At 44.4% G+C, this 20,132-nt stretch overlaps 2 protein-coding genes across 3 annotated transcripts in view; one reads left to right on the forward strand and one right to left on the reverse strand.

Moving 5' to 3' along the window:
* Positions 1-20,132, forward strand: part of TFIP11 (tuftelin interacting protein 11) — a gene marked incomplete at its 5' end in the record, with an annotated part of 601,324 nt that overhangs the window by 342,464 nt on the left and 238,728 nt on the right. The window lies entirely within an intron of this gene.
* Positions 1-20,132, reverse strand: part of MYO18B (myosin XVIIIB) — a 266,462-nt gene that overhangs the window by 47,648 nt on the left and 198,682 nt on the right. The window contains exons 37-40 of the mRNA XM_083589603.1: positions 13,497-13,613; positions 12,612-12,695; positions 10,366-10,503; positions 8,321-8,506 (exon numbers count right to left, since the gene is read on the reverse strand). Coding sequence (XP_083445729.1) covers positions 8,321-8,506; positions 10,366-10,503; positions 12,612-12,695; positions 13,497-13,613 — 525 coding nt within the window. The remainder of the gene's footprint in view (positions 1-8,320; positions 8,507-10,365; positions 10,504-12,611; positions 12,696-13,496; positions 13,614-20,132) is intronic.

Consider the following 20,132-nt stretch of genomic DNA (forward strand, 5'->3'; position numbering starts at 1 on the left):
TGCTTGGAAAGTAGGGTGGCTCATTTAGAAAACACTGAAATTCTAAGCCAACATTTGTCCTTTCTGATCCAGAGATTTCCTGTGCAGAAAAACAACCAGAGAGCAGTGGTGTAGTGTGGGAGGTGCTGACCCCCCTGGTCCTGGGTGCCCCCATGACAGGCTCAATCATTGGAGCCTGGCTCTGGTGTGCAAGGGAATGGCCGAGGCAGCTTTCTCACACCCAGCCTCAGCAGATCCACTCCCGGGTCAAGCCTGACCCGGGGCAGAGTGTGGGATAGTCGTTGGTAGCATTGCAACAACTCTTCTCTGCTGGGCTGCACATGCGAGGGAGCTGGCTAGGCAGCTTCCTTGCTCCCAACTGCAGCTCCGTCGCTGGGTCAGGTCTAACCTGCAGGGCGAAGAGGAGGAGAGTTGGCAGCAGTTGCAGTCCTTCTCCTCTGCTGGGCTGTGGCATGCGAGTGCACTGCACACGCTGCTTTGCAAGGCAAGATGCAGAGGGCTTCCTCTGTGCTCTGCCCCCTCGGGGGACCACCCTGCCCGCCCTGGGCAGTTGCTTTTTATGCTCTGCCACTGCCAGAGAGTGTTAACTTAAGAGGAAACATTGTCTCCTGGCCCCCTCCCTTGGAAACAGTGCATGGGCTCCCACCTCAAGGAAACATGAAAGCTTTATTTTAAGAAGTCAGGATACATGGTTCAAATGTCCACAAGCAGAGTTTTGGTATACATGGCTTGTTGTTGTTGTTTAGTCGTTTAGTCGTGTCCGACTCTTCGTGACCCCATGAACCAGAGCACTCCAGGCACTCCTGTCTTCCACTGCCTCCCGCAGTTTGGTCAAACTCATGTTGGTAGCTTCGAGAACACTGTCCAACCATCTCATCCTCCGTCGTCCCCTTCTCCTTGTGCCCTCCATCTTTCCCAACATCAGGGTCTTTTCCAGGGAGTCTTCTCTTCTCATGAGGTGGCCAAAGTATTGGAGCCTCAGCTTCACGATCTGTCCTTCCAGTGAGCACTCAGGGCTGATTTCCTGAAGAATGGATAGGTTTGATCTTCTTGCAGTCCGTGGGACTCTCAAGAGTCTCCTCCAGCACCATAATTCAAAAGCATCAATTCTTCGGCGACCAGCCTTCTTTATGGTCCAGCTCTCATTTCCATACATCACTATAGTGGTACCTCGGGTTACAGATGCTTCAGGTTACAGACACTTCAGGTTACAGACTCCGCTAACCCAGAAATAGTACCTTTGGTTAAGAACTTTGCTTCAGAATGAGAACAGGAATCACCAGAAGCATTTCTCTTGGGTATTGTTGGAAATGAAATAAATAGAAAGAAATGTAAGCTTTTTCTATATGCAGTAACAGCAGCAAGAATACTATTGGCCCAAAAATGGAGGCAAGAAGAATTACCAACGATGGAAGAATGGAGGATGAAATTAATGGACTATGCGGAACTTGACAAACTAACGGGAAGGATCCGAAACTGGTGGGACCAGAAATTTACCAAAGACTGGCGTAAATTTATGGATTATTTGAAAAGTATTTGTGATGAACAGATGACGTTTGTAGGTTTGCAAGAGGTTCTGTGAGGAATAATATTATTATTAGTTTCTATTAACAGTTTCTATGCAAATGCAATTCTGGTTCTAAATGCAGCATAAGGGGTTTCTACAGTATAGTGTATTTTAAAATAGGGTTTTAGAGTTTTTAGGAGTTTTTGAATGTTTTATGTAGTTTTTATGTAGTTTTATGTAGTTTTGTGGTAGTTTTATGTAGTTTTAATGTAGTTTTATGTAGTTTTAATGTAGTTTTATGTAGTTTTGCAATTTCATTGTCCTACATGGGACAATGACAATAAAGATATATCTAATCTATCTAATTAGAAATATTGTAAAAATGGAGAAGGAGAGACGATAAGTTAAGAGATGTAAAGGCAATATTAAGTTAGGAAATGCATAAGAAGTGATTAAGACGGAGGATTATCAGAGGTGCTGATGGAAATCCAATAAGAATGTATTTGTGATAAACTGTGTGGTATGTTTTATAATTTTGTATTTTAAAAACAATAAAAATATTTATATAAAAAAAGAGGAACCGCGCAGCATCGGTACAGCGGGCCCCATTAGCTAAAGTGGTACCTCAGGTTAAGAACAGTTTCAGGTTAAGAACAGACCACCAGAATGAATTAAGTTCTTAATCCGAGGTACCACTGTACTGGGAAAACCATAGCTTTAACTATACAGATTTTTGTCGGCAAGGTGATGTCTCTGCTTTTTAAGATGCTGTCTAGGTTTGTCATCGCTTTTCTCCCAAGAAGCAGGCGTCTTTTACAGGGGACTAGGAAAGGGAGGGGGCGGCAGGTCGCCCCAGGTGCCATCATGGAGGGGGGGTGAAAAATTATCAAGGAACAATTACTGCCCTACTAGGGCGGTTCACAAAAAACTTTTTTTTAAAAATGCCTGCTCCAAAGGTCTTATCTTACTACACTAAGGATTATATAGCTACATATGAAATTTCATGCATATCAGTTAATATCTTGACCCTCCTCCACGAAAATAGCTGTTTTCTTGGCTGTTTTCCTATGTCGTGAAGGCTGAAATTTCAACAAAGCATGTCCCTTTGCTAGACTCTTTTTGGGCACCTGCTAAAAGCATTCTTCTTTAGTGTGATGGGATGTTGAGCTGCTTGTGCGTAAAGTTCCTAGTCCCTCAGTGTTTGGCTAAGTCCACAAACCACTGTCTGTAACGGAGCTCCATAAGCATGGCTCCGTCAGTCGCTGGCAGAATCCGACAGTGGGCGTTTACGGAATTTCTTCCAGCATAACAGCTCCTTAACGGAAACACGTCTTCTGGACTCTCTACGTGACAGTTTCCGGCGAGGAGTGGGTGTCCCTATAGGAGGTCCTGAAATCTCCCTGCTGTTCTCGCTGGAATTGTCTCTGAGCCATTCTTCCGACCCGCTTTCCCTTGGAGCTCTTTCTCTCCCCCTGCTGGTTCCCTCCTCCGCTGATAAGTCTCTCTCAACCTCTGGGAGCCCTTGCACCACCGGTTCTTCCGATGACAGTTCCCTGACATTTAGGCAAGCATACGTAGATGCTTAGGAAGTTGAAGTAATTTTAATCTTAATATTTTAGCTTTTGTATGTTTTAAAGTAGGATTGTTAATTTTTCTTGATTTTACTGCTGTGGTGTGTTTTTTTCTTTTGTTTTGGTAAACCACTTTGCAGGTTTTTTAAAATAAGTTTTATTAAATAAATAAACAATAAATATAAATAAAATAACACAAGCCAAAACACAATTCATCCTGTAGATTTAGGTATCTGTCGCCTACTTGTTATCAGAGGCTCCGAATCCACATTCCTTTGTAAGAAATTATGAAATAACGTAAAACCATTTTTGCAGGCAAAAAAAATCAATAAAAAAATCAATGGGGGGGTGACAAGAAATTTTCCGCACTGGGTACCACCTGACCTTCCTACGCCTCTGGTCTTTTAATTTCGTGACTGCTGTCACCATCTGCAGTGATAATGGAGCCCAAGAAGGTAAAATCTGTCACTGCCTCCATTTCTTCCCCTTCTATTTGCCAGGAGGTGATGGGACCAGTGGCCATGATCTTAGTTTTTTTGATGCTGAGCTTCAGACCATATTTTGCACTCTCCTCTTTCACCCTCATTAAAAGGTTCTTTAATTCCTCCTCACTTTCTGCCACCAAGGTTGTGTCATCTGCATATCTGAGGTTGTTGATATTTCTCCATAATCCAGCACGTTTGCAATTTGGTCTCTGGTTCTTCTGCCCTTCGAAATCCAGCTTGCACTTCTGGGAGTTCTCGGTCCACATACTGCTTAAGCCTGCCTTGTAGAATTTTGAGCATCACCTTGCTAGCATGTGAAATGAGTGCAATTGTGAGGTAGTTGGAGCATTCTCTGGGCTAGATCTAAGCAAATATGTTGTCCAAACACCTGACACACACCCGAGCTCCACTTTTAAAGAGCCAATGATGTAGAAAATAGAATCGGGATTCAAAAAGACCTTAACAAATTGGAGACCTGGGCCCAAACGAACAAAATCAATTTCAGCAGGGACAAATGTAAGGTTTTGCACTGAGGCAGGAAGAGCCTGATGCACAAATATGATGGGGGACACATGGCTTACTGGCAGTACATGTGAAAAGGATCTAGGGATCTTGGACTCTCTTTCTTGGAGGTTTTTAAGCAGAGATTAGATGCTCATCTGTCGTGGATGCATTAGTTGAGATTCCTGCATTGCAGGGCCCTAGATGACCCTTGGCATCCCTTCCAGTGTTATGATTCTGTGTGAGCAAGGAGAAAGAGCTCGCAAGGAAGTGCTTCTATGGGGGGGGCTTTGCTGAGTCTGTTCATGCCAGTGCAGGTGATGGTGCCTCCCTGAGTTCAATCCTCTGGGTCTCCCTCCACCTCTGCAGATGGGTTCAGTGACCCAGAGGGTATTTTGGGTGGGATTCAGGGCCTTATGCAATGGGGCTTTCCCTCCTCTCCTCCCTCCACTCTCTGAGTTTGACCCCCAGAAGAGCATGTGTGTCGAGGGGAGGCTGTTCCATCTGACAAGCTCATACTCTTGAACAGGCAGAACATTTATAATAGTGCAATGTTGGAATCCACCCTTTGTTTTATGAATGTGGTTTTACTGTAGATTTTATGCTGTTCACCACCAGGATTGGTCCCTCCCCCCTTAATGCTGGTGGCACATTTTTCAAAATAAATATCTCCAAGATCACTTTTAGTAAATATGTATCTTGCAATATTTTCCTCCAGCCCAGATGTCTATTGGCAAAATACCCTAAAATCAAAAGGCGTTCAGGCATTTCTACAATCCCATCAGTCAGCAAAGTTAAAGACTAACCAAAATCAGGGAACAGAAGCCCAAAGCACCCAGCAATTATTACCTGAAAAGGATTAATAAAGAGTTCTGATTAACAAAGAGGCTTTGCTGGTGATTTTTTCACCCAAGGAAGGAAATAAAGAAGAACTGGATTAATTGGCTCAGCTTTGACAAATGCAGTCCAAGCTCCATCAAGGGCTCCACACCTCATAAATGCCAGCCTTTCATTTAAATGTGGGGATGAGAATACAGCTGGCCCAGTCAGGGGCCCCTCCACTGTCCTGGGGGAGAGGAGCTGAGAGAGGAGGCAAGGACCCTTCTGTCTGGGAAGTGGCACCTTTCTGGGAAGTGCATCCAACCAGTCCTGGGAGTTTCTCTTCCTCCTGCTTCCCAAATGCTCAGTAGGAAATGTCTGTGGCTATTCCATTAAGCTGCAGAGAGTAGGGCTATTCCATCAGGCTCTGCCAAGAGACCAGCCGCCTTGGCCTCTCCCCAGCCATCCCCTTGCATATGCAGGCATCGCATCAAGTGACCTGAACTGCTTCTATCCCAGCAGCCCTTGACCTGAGGAGCTTTGATACAACCAGTCAATTTCTCACTGTGATTTTGCATCCCTATTTACTTCTCTGATCTGTGCATAGATTCCCAAAGCAATTCTGTCCCATGAGCCCATGTCCTTCTGAGGAGCTGTGCCCCAGACGGAGCTCTAGGGGAAGGCAGAGACCACAAGGGCCAGGCAGAAGGCAGAGAAGTCCAAACCAAGTGAGCTCCTGCCTCAATTGAGGCTGACTCAATAATAAAATATTCGCATGAACAGCTAGCCAAAATGGCTTCTTTCATGGCTTGCTTATTTATCATTCCCATCTGCACTGTCAAGCTTCCCCACCTGCCCCCTTTACTACACTATAAACCAGGGGTGCCCAAACTTTTTTCAAAGAGGGTCAGATTTGATGAAGTGAACACGAGTGAGGGCTGACCAAAGTTCTTGAGCTTTTTTTTAGGATTTACAACTTCTTGAGCTTTTTTTTGGATTTAAGTTGCTGAGCTTTTTTTAGGATTTTACCCCAGAGACCGTCTTAAATCGACCCGAAGGCTAGATTAGGCCCCCGAAACAGACTTTGGACATGCCTGCTATAAACTAATTAAAGTTTTTTGAGATTAGTGTGGATTCTATTTCTGCAATTTACTGTACACTAGCACCCCTCTGTTAATATATTAAGTAATATTCATCAGGGCTGCTTGCCAGTTTTGAAGTGACAAAACCTCCAGAAAACCTCTCAGGTGAAATCTCTTGCAAATCCATCAAGCAAAGGCAATGGCTGTAATTAGTATTAGCTGATCTTAAGTGCTGATAAACTGCTGTTGGGCTGATAGAAAGCCACCATACTTTTTATTTCCCACAAAACTCAGAATTTACTAAGTAGGGTAAGATAACTTTCCCCCACAAAGAACCACAGAGTTTTATCAAGGTATCCTCAGTGAAAATTTCCCAGCTGAATCTTGTGGGGTGGTTTCCTCCCACCTTTTTTGCAGGAAAAGAATGCCCAAATCTCTCAATTTCCACCTTGCTGTCATAGCTTGTAGTCAGAGGGGATCAGACCTTTTCGGGAGTCATGAAATTATTACTAAGCTCCTTCTTCCATGAAACTCACAACCAAAGCTGGGAAACTATTAAGGCGTGCAAAGCGTGAACAGTTTTGCAAGCGCCAAGGCAGAGAAGTGCAAGACTGCCTGGGGAAGGCTTTGTGATAACAACTTCTGCAATTAGGAAGGATGTCTGCTGTCAGAAGGGACTCTGTGGCACCAGCATTCAGAGCCGCAGAACTAAAAGGCCTAAAATAAATTACACAAGGGATAGGAGGGCATTTTGCATTTCATTTATTTTTTTAAAAATAAATAAATCCAGCTTTCATTTGCTCTCCAGTTAATTTTTTGTTTTAATGCCTTCTCTAAGAGCGTAAGAAGAGCCTGCTGACTAATGGCCCACCCAGTCCAGCATCCAGTTCTTACAGTGGCCAAGCATCTGTCGGCTGTGGATTTCCCTCTCCTGCGCTTTCCAGGAACTGCTCTTTAGAAGCATCGCAGCTCTGTCCATGGAGGCAGAGCAGCCATAGTGGCTGAAAGCCATTGTAGCCTTCTACTCCTCCAGGAAAGTGTCCAGTCCTCTTTTACAGCCGGCCATTGCTGCCTCCTCTGGGAGGGAGTTTCACATTTTAACAATGTGCTGCATGAAGAAGGACTTTCTTTTGTGTGTCCTGGATCTTCTCTACAGGCTTAGATACCTCCTTTGACCTAAGCCTAAGTCTCGCCGTGTGCACAGGCCAGCACCCTCCTCTTGGCTCTGCCTACCATTAGTAGCCTGGCTTTCTGTCCCGCCAGTCCTGTTGGCCACGACTGATCCCTGTATCCTAGCATGACCTTCGAGGTGACTCCATAGTCTTATCACCACCACTAGCGTATACAGGGTACACAGAAAAGCAGGGTCTCTAGGCATGAGGTTGGATGCAGATAACATGCTAAACCCAAGTGTGTCTCAGTGGGGGCCTCTCTGAAGCGATCCAAGCAGAAGCTCTTGGGAATCTAATCTAAGCCAAGTAGCCCATCTCAAAAATTACAGAAATAATGTAATCGGCACCATAATGGGAAATGGAAAGGGAGGTGCTGGAGTATGCTGGCAGTTTTCACGTCCAATCATGGAGGAAAGCTAATTCTTTAAAACCTTTCTCCCAGTGTCTTCTTTGTCACTCCTTGCTAGCTCTCTGAAAGTTTTACAAAGAGTATTTTGGTGGCATTTTGATTCAGTTTATCTCTTGTTTATCCTTAATCCAGGCTTTCCACTTGTTTATTTTCTCCCAGTTCTTTTCTATCCTTCCCAATGCAGTGTGTGTGTGTGTGTGTGTGTGTGATTTCACGTTTGTCTCGTAGACTCTATACACATCCTACACTTCCTGCTTTAATTTCTCTTGTTTACCCGATGATGCATTTGTTTAGTTGTTTATTGGTCCTGTTTATAAGATTCCGTAATTTTGGCATATTATTTTTCTTTTGTTTTTAACATCTTTATTGAAAGTTCAAAAAGTACATAAATATATGTGCAATAAACATTGTGAGACGTAAACAAAAGAGAGAAAAAGAGAAAGAGAAACAGAACCCATGTAGAAGGGAAAATAAAGGGGGGAGGGGGGAACCCAAAACTGTATGCTTTACAAGGTTGTTATTGTACTTCACCAGATCTTAACCTATTACAGTATTTCTAAAAATGCATTCCAAATATCATTGAATTTGGCCGTGGCAAGTCTGCTTTTATATGCATTCATATCTTGCGAGTTTGTATAAGTAATTTTGGCATATTTCCCCCTCTTTTTTACTGCTTTGTTCCCTGTTCTGGGATTGGAAACATTCAATGAAGAGCCAACTGAAAATAAATAAATCCATTCTCCCTCCCGCCACCCCCATTCCTGGCCCTCTTACCAGTTCCACCCGCCTGCGATTGGCCTCCAGCTCCCTCTGGGCCAGCTCACTGAGGTCTGCTTTCATCTCTTCCATCCTCATCTGGTAGTAGCAGGTCTTCTCTCTTTCCCGTGCCTCCCCTTCCTTCGCCTTCTCCAGCTCCTCTCCCATCTTGATCACACTGTCCCGAAGACGGAGAACCAGCATCTGGGGAGAGAGAAGAGTTAGGGGGCAGTGGGGGGGAGTCGAACAGAAACCCGTCACAGAATCACAGAACTGGAGAGTAGAAAGTGACCCCAACAGTCATCTAGTCCAACCACCCTTCTTTCTTTTCTTTTCTGCCTTCTACAATGACAGATACAACACCAGCAGGATGCGATGCACAAGTGAAAATTGTGCCATGGACTTGCACTCCCCAAGAACCTTAAAAGGAAGGTTTCATTCCTCATGGATGCAGAGATATGCCTGTAAGTACAGGGCATCTATTGTTAGGCAGAGAGTTTACCAAGTATGGCTTGTGTATTTGGTTAGACAGCAGACTTTGTTGCTTGCAATCACACATAGTATGGATGGATGGATGGATAGATAGATAGGTAGATAGATGCTGCCCATCTGACTGGGTTGCCCCAGCCACTCTGGGTGGCTTCCAATAAAACCACACTAAAACATCAAACATTAAAAACTTCCCTTCAGATGTCTTCTAAAAGTCAGATTTTTTTTATTTTCTTGACATCTGACGGGAGAGCCTTCTTCCTTTTAGCCTCTCAATATGCCGGGGAGGGGGGGACAGTTAGTCTGAGAGTCAGTGACTGGCCCAAGGTCACCTTATGAGCTTCATGGTCCATGGGGGATTTGAACCCATGTCTCCCATTCCTATTCAGACGCTAAAACCATTAATGCCACAATTGCTCTTCTTATAGAAAATAGTTCCCAGGATTCTCTGGGTGGTTGGAATGAAAATTAAATAAGTTAAAGGCTGTAGCATAGTGTTTAAAAAAAGGTAAAGGACCCCTGACAGTTAAGTCCAGTCGCAGAAGACTCTGGGCCAAGGTAGCCGGTGTTTGTCCGCAGACAGTTTTTCTGGGTCATGTGGTCAGCATGACTAAGCCACTTCTGGCAAAACCAGAGCAGTGCACAGAAACGGCGTTTACCTTCCCGCCAGAGTGATACCTATTTATCTACTTGCACTTGTGTGCTTTCCAACTGCAACGTTGGCAGTAGCAGGGACCAAGAAACGGGAGCTCACCCCGCTGACCTTCTGATTGGCAAGCCCAAGAGGCTCAGTGGTTTAGACCACCCCGCCACCCACGTCCCATAGCATAGTGTTTAGGAACACGCAAAGCTGCCTGACAGGCATCCCCCCCCCAATGTACCTGTGTTCAATTTATGCGTGACCACCACATGGATGTGAGGCTCCAGAAACTTGGAAGTGTGTGGGGAGACCTGATGAGCCTCAGCAAAGCTCTGCTTTGCCTCCAGCTGGTGAGGAGACCCTCCCCAGAGCCCAAAAGGGACATTTTCTTTGGGCTCCGGGGTGGGTCTCCTTGTGAGCTGGAGGTGCAGCGGGGCTCTGCTGAGACTCCCAGCTAACAGCAGCTGACACACAGAAAAGCTGCACTTTCCTGCATGCCAGCTGTTAGCCAGAAAGCCCCCTGTGCCTCATGTGAGCCAGAGGGGCAGCGGGTCTTGTTGACAGGTTCAGCTGATTAATGGGGAAGCTTCTTCCTCACCCATCAGCGGGGCTTTTATGGAACAGACAGATGACTCCTCATTTTATGCAATTTCCCTGACATGCACGCAGGTTCAGAACGTAACCCCTGTGCAAATGAGGAGTTGCCAATGAACCAATGGTGCATCTAGCTCAGTGTTGTTTGCACTGACTGGCAGCAATGGCTCTCCCGGGTTTCAGGCAGGGGTCTCTCTGAGCCCTCCCTTGGGGACTGAGCCTGGGACCGAGCCGGCATGCAAGGCAGTGGCTCTGCCCCTGGGCTATGGCCCTGTGGTTTGTTCTCTGGGGGTCTTGATCAACATCCTCCCCAGTCTGCCAAGGGCAAGGCCATCCAAACCTCAAAGCGCTTGATCTGCACACTCTGGAACTCCATCTTGTTCTCCAGGTCACAAATCAGGGCCTCCTGGCGGCTGACGATGGACCTCTCCACCATTGATTGCTCCAAATAGACAACCCGGGCCTGGGACACCTGCAGCTGTTTCCAGACAAGAGATCATTTAACTCAATTCCTACCATTTTATTTAATTTCCACAATTTATATCCTGTTTATATTCAGGCCAGGGGCCTCTCACAAGCAGTGCGCAGTTAAAAGCTACAACAGTGAAATCAATAGAAAGAATACAAATCCACCTCCAAGGTGATAAAGCACAGCAAGGCCGTAATCAACAGCAACCCATTGGGCGCAGGTGGAATTGCTCAACTTACACATTTGAACAAGAATTCAGCCAGGTTTGATGCTAACCCTCACGCTTTGCCCATTTCTTTCCACAAGTCCTGGCACCTTGCAATCCAATTAACACAACTTCCCTCAAGCACCCAAAAGTCAATGTAGTATGACTCACTGACCATAGGAGTCAGCACTGACAAAAATAAATACTTCGTGGATCACCAGCAACTCTGCCACAATGGGGATGGCTTTTTGGGTAGAAGATTTCACAATGGGATTAGACATATTGTCTGCAACAGCTAAAGCAGAACCTCCACCTACAGAGGCACTGTACCTCTTAGTATTAAATGATGATGGTGATGTATTAAATTTCTGTACTGCCCTTCACCCAAGGATCACAGAGCAGTTTACAATATGAAAACACAAAAATACAAAGCATAGTAACAAACATGAACAATAACCCCCCCCACACACACACAGTTCAAAAGGCCATAGATTGTTCAGTTAGCCAAAGGCCTGGTTGAAGAGGAATGTTTTCTCCTGGTGCCTAAAGATGTATAATGAAGGTGCCAAGCGAGCTTCCCTGGGGAGAGCATTCCACAAGCAGGGAGCCACCACAGAAAGGCCAGTTCTCGGGTTGCTGCCCTCAGACTTCTTGCGGGGGGCACAGACAAAAAAGGCATGTGATGCTGAGGGCCAGCCAACAGGGGACTGTCACCTTCACTTTCTGCTGTTGGAACTCCCAGAAGTCCGTTTCACCTCTGTGAGAAGCTGGAGGCTGGGATAGAGGGGCCATTGATCACTGATCCAGTGGGGTTTCTCCTTAAGTTCTTACAGAAAAGATAATCAGAGCCATGTCTCTAGCATTGCCACAAGGCAGACTCTGATCCAGATGGCTCGCAAGTCACCCACTTGGGGTAGATCCCTCAGCACCCCATTCCACAGGGCTCTGGCCTGAGCATGTGGCTCTCCCACCAGCCTTGGAGATGGAAGAAGACTCCCTGGGAGCTTCTGCTGCTCCACAGCCATGCAGCTTTGTGCTCCTGCAGAACTGACTAAGGACCCTTAAAAAACTGCAGACAGCTCGCGTGGGGCAGGGGCAGAGTTACTAGAAGGGAAGGCCCTGCCAGGCACCTCCATAACTCTGGTTCTGAGCTCAAATGATGGCTTGCCCTTCCGTGAACTGAGCCCACCTGATGCTGTCCAGGGTCCTGATTTGCCACACCTTCCTCAAAGAGGCTTTGGGAATGAACACAAGAAGAGCCTGCTGGATCAGGGCAATGGCCCATCCAGCCTCCTGTTCTCACAGTCAGATGCCTCAGTGGGAAACCCTAAAACAGGACCTGAGCACAAGAGCCCTCTCCCCTCCTGCTGCCTCTGATGTAAGTGGGGCTGAGAGACTTCAAAGAAGTGTGACTGGCCCAAGGTCACCCAGCAGCTGCATGTGGAGGAGTGGAGACGCGAACCTGGTTCCCCAGATTACAAGACTGCCGCTCTTAACCACTACACCACACTGGCTCTCATGTGCTGCATGAAGAAGTAATTTCTTGTTTTATCTGTTCTGAATCTTTCAACATTCAGCTTCATTGGATGTCCTTCCAGTTCAAGTGTTGGCTCTGGCTACAACTTCCTCAGCAGAACAGGAAAATTAGGCAAATGTACTCAGGAGAAGTCTATCAGTGGATATTAGCCACCAGAGCTATCTAGAGCGTTGACATACAGTGGCAAACACATGCCTCAGAAGACCAGTCACTCAGCATAAACAACAGGAGAGAATTGCTGCTTCCAGATGCTGGGCCAGGAAGGGCATTCCTCTGATCCAGTGTCAGGGCTCTCAGGATGTCCTCACTCTGAGATTCTTCAGCATTAGAAGAGTTAAGTTCTGCATTTGTACTGGAAATGGGGGGAGGACTCACTTTTTCTTGCAGGCCATGCTTTTCCTTCTTCATCTCCTCCAACTGGGTCTGCAGCTCTCGGATCTGGGTGATATCTGTTGCAGACTGCAAAAAGGAAGAGCCTCAGAAGAGAGTCAGACAAGGCAGGGGCTCCTTTGAAGACTGGAGCACCTAAGTCATATAGGTGTGTGCATGCTGGGAATTGCCTTCTGGATCCTGCAAACCTTGCAAACCTTTACAGGAGGTGCTGAGATGGTATCACTGGAAAGGGAGGAGCTCCCTAAGGGAAAAGAGGCTACTGGAACCATTTTGGTTGAATCAGCTGGCTGTTGAATTAGTGGCACAGTAGCCAGAGCGTCAGACTAGGACCTGGGAAGCTGAGATTCAAATCCGCACTTAGCCATGAATCTCACTGGGTGGCCTTGGGCCTTGCTTCTCAGCCTAACCTACCTCACAGTTAGGAAAGAGAAAAACTGTGTGCCACCTTGAGCAGTTTGGAGAAACTGATGGGATAGAAATGGAATAACAGCTAACAGACTGACAGTAAGAGCTGTTCAACAGTGGAATGGACTCCCTCAGGAGGTGGTGGATTCTCCTTCCTTGGAGATGTTTAGTCAGAAGTTGGATGGTCATCTGCCACAGATGCTTTACTTCAGATTCCTGCATTGCTGGGGGTTGAACTAGATGACCCTCAGGGTCCCACCCAACTCTACAGTTTTATGATTCTGTGGGTGCTGACTAGCAAAAGAAGGTGGAGGGAATGAAGCCAGTCAGGGCTCCAAGCCTTACAAAACTGGAAAGCTAAATTGTGCCACCAGGGTTCAACCAGGGCTCCTGGTCCAAGCACCCCAAATAAGGCAAGGCCACTCTGAAGGGTGGGCCTCCCTCTCCACCCCCCCACTTTACCTGAGCAATTAAGGCCTTGTGCTTGGCCATCAGTTCATTCAGATCCTCCTGGTCTTCATCAATGCGCTTGAGGAGATCAGCTTTCTCATGCTGGAACTGGTATAACTGCTCATCAACCTGCAGCAGAACAGAAAAATAAAAAACCTGGGGTGCAATAGTGTGAGGCAGCAGCAGCAAAAAAAACAAACAAAAAAAAAAACCAATGTGGTTCTATGCTGCATCAACAGAAGTATAATGCAAAGATGAAGGGAAGTAATAGTACTGCTGTATTCTGCCTTGGCCAGATCACACCTGGAAGACTGCCCAATTCTGGCCACCACAATTTAAGAAGGACATTGACAAACTGGAACATGTGCCAACCAAGATGATCAAGGGTCTGGAAACCAAGCCTTATGAGGAACGCTTGAAGGCGCTGGGTATGTCTAGCCTGGTAAAGAGAAGGCTGAGAGGAGATATGATAGCTGTGTTCAGGTATCAAAAGGGATGGAAAAGGTAACAAGCTTGTTCTCTCTTGCATTGGAGGGCAGAACCCGAACCAATGACATCAAGTTACAACTAAGAAGATTGTGACAGAAGAACATTCTGATGGCAAGAGCTGTTCAACAGTGGAATGGCCTCCCATTCCTTCATTGGAGGTTTTTAAGCAGTGGTTGGATGGTTGTCTGTCATGCATTGCAGGGGGATAAGCCACAGGGTCTGTTCCAACTCTATAATTCTAAGATTCTAAGGTTTTCTGCTGCTCCAGAGAAGAGGACCCAAACCAATGGATTCAAATGACAAGAATGGATATTTTGACCAAAAATTAGGCAGAACTTTCTGATAGTAAGAGCTGTTCAACAGTAGATCGGACTTCCTCAGAAGGTGGTGTGTTTTCCTTCAACATTTGAGGTATGGTTACTTACTCTTGAAGTAAGACTCAGCTGCCAATCTAGTTGGACTCAGGCGTGGAAATGGGAAGGGTACCACCTTGTCCTTTCTCTCAGGGCCTGGCCTATGCCCTGCAACCCTAGATACAGAGGAATGGTTGCTTATCCAGAGGTGAGGGGACTCTGCACATGTTCAGAGACACTCTCCGATTGATGGCTATCATGCCATTGCACAACTCTCATTCATTTCAACTCGGTCCACACAAGAGTAATTCCAAGTGGCCTTTGCCCCATGCTGGTGCATGAGGGTGCCATGCTTGTTTTGTTTGGGTCTGCCCCTGAAGAGCTTATAACTGAATCCTTGGGCCACAGCAACAACTTCCGGTACTTCCTGCCTTAAATGGATGCAGCTCCCACGCTAGTGGAGACCATTTGTGGAGGAAAACAAGGATGATTTGGGAGTAATTGTTCTTACAAGCTCCCCCCAGGGCCCGTGAGGAGTGAGCTTCACTCACAGATCATCTTGATAACTGACTCTCACTCTGGTATGGAACTCGAGAGGCAGGAGATGCTGAGTGGAAAAGCGCTTTGCGTATCGGTAACCCCCAGGCACAGCCATTAAGAGCAGAGGTTCTTCTGTATATTAGGATGAAATTAGCTTTAATTTACAGACGTGTACAGGATGAAGGGGACAAGATTACAAACTGCCAAGAGAATCAGCTACTGGGTTGCAACATTTCAAACCGGAAAAATTTCATTCGTTGAAGAATATGGTATGTCAGGGGGGAGGGGAGCCTTTACCCTTTTTTTAAATTAATACTATATTTGCTATATAAATGACTTGGCAAACCTCCTCCTAAATGATAACAACTGATAAAAAGCAAAAAGAGAAAATAAATGTTGGAAATGTAAAGAAAAGGAAGGGACTTTTTATCATATGTGGTGGGAATGTAAGAAGGTGAAAGGCTTCTGGGAAATGATATATAATGAATTGAAAAAAACGTTGAAATATACATTTGTTAAGAAACCAGAGGCATTTTTGTTAGGAATGGTAGGAAATGAAATAAACAAAAAGATCATAAGCCTTTTTTATACGCAGTAACAGTGGCAAGAATACTGCTAGCCCCAAAATGGAAACAAGAAGAATTACCGTCGATGGAAGAATGGAGAATGAAGTTAATGGAATACGCAGAACTTGATAAATTAACAGGAAGGATCCGAGGCCTACGAGACCACAGATTCACTGAAGACTGGAGTGAATTTGTAGACTATTTGAAAAGTATTTGTGATGAACAATTAACATTTGCAAGAGGCTCTGTGAAAATAATATTAGAAATATTGTAAAAAAGGGAATCAGAGGGAGGAGGTTTTTAATAAAAGGCAACATTAGATTAAGAAATGCGGAAGAAGGACTGAAACGGAGGATTTGCAGAAGAGCGGCGGGAACTCCAAAAAATGTATTTGTGAAAAATTGTGTTATGTGTTTTTATATTTTGTATTGCAAAATGAATAAAAAATAATTTATAATAAATTTTAAAAAAGCAAAAAGAGAAAAAGAGAACAGAATCATATCTATGGATAAACATGAAAATAGAACTGTGTGAGAACACTGAAATGATTTAAAGCATCTAATTTCCATTGGACGGTAATTTGGACTATGGTCTTTGATGTGCAGTAGCTCTGGTGGGACCAGTGGCGGAGGAAGTCTCTCCGGCACCTGGGATGGTGCAAGCCGCCCATAGGGAGAGACAGGACGGGGAGCGCAGCACCCATTCCTGTCCCCCTCCGTTGTTTGCTCGCCTGCCTCCTTCCTATCCTCTCCCCTGCCTGCCTGCCTCCTCCAGCCAGGAGTGCAAGGTAAAGGTGCGCCACCCCGCGCAACTCCCGACCCAGGGGGTGGGACAATCACGCCCAGCCGGGGGGGGTGCAATTCACCACAGCGGCCCAGCCAGGGGGTGTGATCCGGCTCAGCGGCCAGGCTGGGGGGTTGCGCTCTGGCGCGGCCGGGGGGGCGGGGTTGAGATCTGGCATGGCCAGGATTTTGTCACACACCCAGGATGACACCCGGGGCGGACCACACCGACCTTGCTCCATCTCTGGGCGGGATGCCAGATCATTAGAGATAAGAATTAGAGGAGAGGGAGAACTGGAAAATTGCCTGGAGCTATGGCGGGATGCCAGATTACTCCCTTACATAAACAACAAAGATGGCGTAATGACGTAGATTGAATTTCAACAGTAGAAAGAAAGATTGGAAAAGTGGGAGCAGAGATGCCATGTAAGACAGGATTAGAACAATGAAGAAACAAATGAGGGGGAAAACCTATCACAAAGGGAATTTACAGGAAACAGAACTCTTTTTGTGGAAATTTTTCAGTATAGGTTCATCCTGTTGTCCTAATAATAATCGGTAATACTGAAAAAAATATGAAGAAACTAAAGGGCACCTAACAGACTGGCTGCAATATTTTCAAATACATCAAATATTTTTGTTGTTGTTGTTTAGTTGTTTAGTCGTGTCCGACTCTTTATGACCCCATGGACCAGAGCATGCCAGGCACTCCTGTCTTCCACTGCCTCCCGCAGTTTGGTCAAACTCATGCTGGTAGCTTTGAGAACACTGTCCCACCATCTCTTTTTTTTTTTCCTTTTTTTTAAAAATAATTTTTTATTAAAGGTTTTTATAACAATAACAAACATATAACAAATACATAAACAGACAAAAACAAAAACAAAACAAAAAACATGTACCATTTCATATCTTAATTTCTTATACCTTTCTTCCCCGACTTCCTCATGCCTCCCTTTTCTGTATTCCAAATTCTTATCAATTACTCAGCAAATCTTCCCTTATTTTAATTTAAATTTAATCTAATCTTCCTTATTCTCCTTGTCTTAACCCTTGCTAATAGTAACCGTTTACTTTCCAGTCCAACATCATTCTAACTTTCATTAATTTTGTAATATTTCTTTAAATAGTCCTTGAACTTTTTCCATTCTTCTTGCGCTGCTTCTCTTCCCTGGTTTCGGATTCTGCTCGTCATTTCTGCCAGGCCCATATAGTCTATCACCTTCATCTGCCATTCTTCCAGTGTGGGTAGTTCTTGTGTCTTCCAGTACTTCGCAATAAGCATTCTAGCTGCTGTTGTAGCGTACAAAAAGAAAGTTATATCCATCTTTAACACCCCCTGTCCGACAATACCCAAGAGAAAGGCCTCTGGTTTCTTAGGGAAAGTATATTTAAATACCTTTCTAAGTTCATTATAGATCATTTCCCAGAATGCCTTAATCTTCGGGCACGTCCACCAAAGGTGAAAAAATGTACCCTCCTTTTCTTTACATTTCCAACATTTATTATCAGGCAAGTGGTAAATCTTTGCAAGCTTGACTGGGGTTATGTACCACCTATATATCATTTTCATAATGTTTTCTCTTAGAGCATTACATGCCGTAAATTTCATCCCAGTGGTCCACAACTTTTCCCAATCAGCAAACAAAATATTATGACCAATGTCCTGAGCCCATTTAATCATAGCTGATTTAACCGTTTCGTCTTGTGTATTCCATTTCAGCAGCAAGTTGTACATTTTTGACAAATTCTTAGTACTGGGTTCTAACAATTCTGTCTCCAATTTTGATTTTTCCACCTGGAAGCCAATTTTACTGTCCAATTTAAACGCTTCATTTATTTGATGATAGTGCAGCCAATCTCTCACCTTCCCTTTTAATTTCTCAAAACTCTGCAATCTCAATTTGTCCCCTTCCTTTTCCAAAATTTCCCAGTATCTTGGCCACTTCGACTCCATGTTTAACTTTTTAACTGCCTTAGCTTCCATTGGCGACAACCACCTTGGAGTTTTATTTTCCAGCAGATCTTTATATCTAATCCAAACATTTAATAATGCTTTTCTGACAATATGGTTTTTAAAACTTTTGTGTGCTTTAACCTTGTCATACCACAAATATGCATGCCACCCAAAAATGTTATTAAAACCTTCCAAATCCAAAATGTCTGTGTTTTCAAGAAGTAGCCATTCTTTCAGCCAGCAGAAAGCTGCCGCTTCATAGTAAAGTTTAAAGTCTGGCAGGGCAAACCCCCCTCTTTCCTTTGAGTCCGTTAATATCTTAAATTTAATTCTGGGCCTCTTGCCCTGCCAGACAAATTTAGATATATCTTTTTGCCACTTCTTGAAACAGTCCATTTTTTCCATTATTTGCAATGCTTGGAACAAAAACAACATTCTTGGCAGTACATTCATTTTTATAACTGCGATTCGACCTAACAAGGAAAGCTTTAAGTTTGACCAAATCTCCAAATCTTTTTTCACTTCTGTCCAAGTTTTTTCATAATTGTCTTTAAATAGGTTCACATTCTTAGCTGTCATGTTTATACCCAAATATTTCACTTTTTTAACCACGGTCAACCCTGTCTCATTCTGAAACCTTTCTTTTTCAGTCTGTGTTAAATTTTTCTCTAATACCTTTGTCTTTAACTTATTCAATTTAAATCCTGCCAATTGACCAAACTCTTGGATTATTTCCAAAACTCTTTTCGTACTAGCTTCTGGCTCTTGCAATGTAAGTACTAAGTCATCTGCAAATGCTCTCAATTTGTATTGTTTAGCTCCGACCTGAATCCCTTTAACCAACTGGTCCCTCCTAATCATATTAAGCAAAACCTCCAGGACCGATATAAAAAGTAGTGGGGAGATAGGGCACCCCTGACGTGTCCCTTTTTCAATCTTGAACTCTTCTGTAACCACGTTATTTACAATTAATTTTGCTTTCTGTTCAGAATATATTGCACCTATACCATTCTCGAACCCTTGGCCTACCCCCATCCCCCGGAGGTTCTTCAGCATAAAATTCCAAGAAATGTTGTCAAAGGCTTTCTCGGCATCCACAAATATCAAAACAGCCTTAGTGTTTATATTCACTTCCAACTTTTCCAAAATGTCAATTATATTCCTTACATTATCCGACAAATGCCTTTTCGGGAGAAAGCCTGCTTGGTCCCCATGAATCTCCTCCATCAAAACTCTTTTCAATCTTTTTGCTAAAATATCAGCAAAAATTTTGTAATCCACATTTAGTAACGAGATGGGTCGGTAGTTTTTAAGTTGGGTCTTTTCAGTCTCTGTCTTTGGTATAAGTGTAATGTAGGCCTCTCTCCACGTATCGGGTGCCCTTTTCCCCTCCATAATCTCGTTACAGACTTCCTTCAAAGGTTGTATCAATCCTTCCTTCAAAACTTTGTAGTATTTGGAAGTCAGTCCGTCCGGCCCGGGGGATTTGCCCAACGCCATGCCTTGAATGGCATCTTCTATTTCTTGTGCTGATATCTCCTGGTTCAAAATTAACTTACTTTCCTGTGAAACCTTTTTCAGCCCATTTTTCTCGAGGAATTGTTGTATGTCCATTTCTTTCTGCGGCCCTTGTGTGTAAAGTTGTCTAAAGTAGTTCTGAAAGCAATTCCTAATTTCCGCTGGGTTACTTATGTTCTTTCCTTCCACTTCTATATTTGTTACCGTGTTGAGTTTTTGTCTCTTCTTTATTTGCCAGGCCAATAGCTTGCCACATTTATCAGCAGATTCAAAGGTCTTTTGTCTCATTTGCTTGATTTTCCACTCTAATTCTTGATTCATCAGCTCCATATATTGTGTTTGATGGAATTTAATCTCTCTTAAAATCTCTTGCGATTTCGGCTTCGATCTTAATTTCTTTTCCCCTTCTTTTATCTTTTCCAAGATTTTTTCCTTCCTCTCATTTT

The sequence above is a fragment of the Podarcis filfolensis genome (assembly GCF_964270895.1).
Source record: "Podarcis filfolensis genome assembly, chromosome: 16".
NCBI classification, from domain to species: Eukaryota; Metazoa; Chordata; class Lepidosauria; order Squamata; family Lacertidae; genus Podarcis; species Podarcis filfolensis.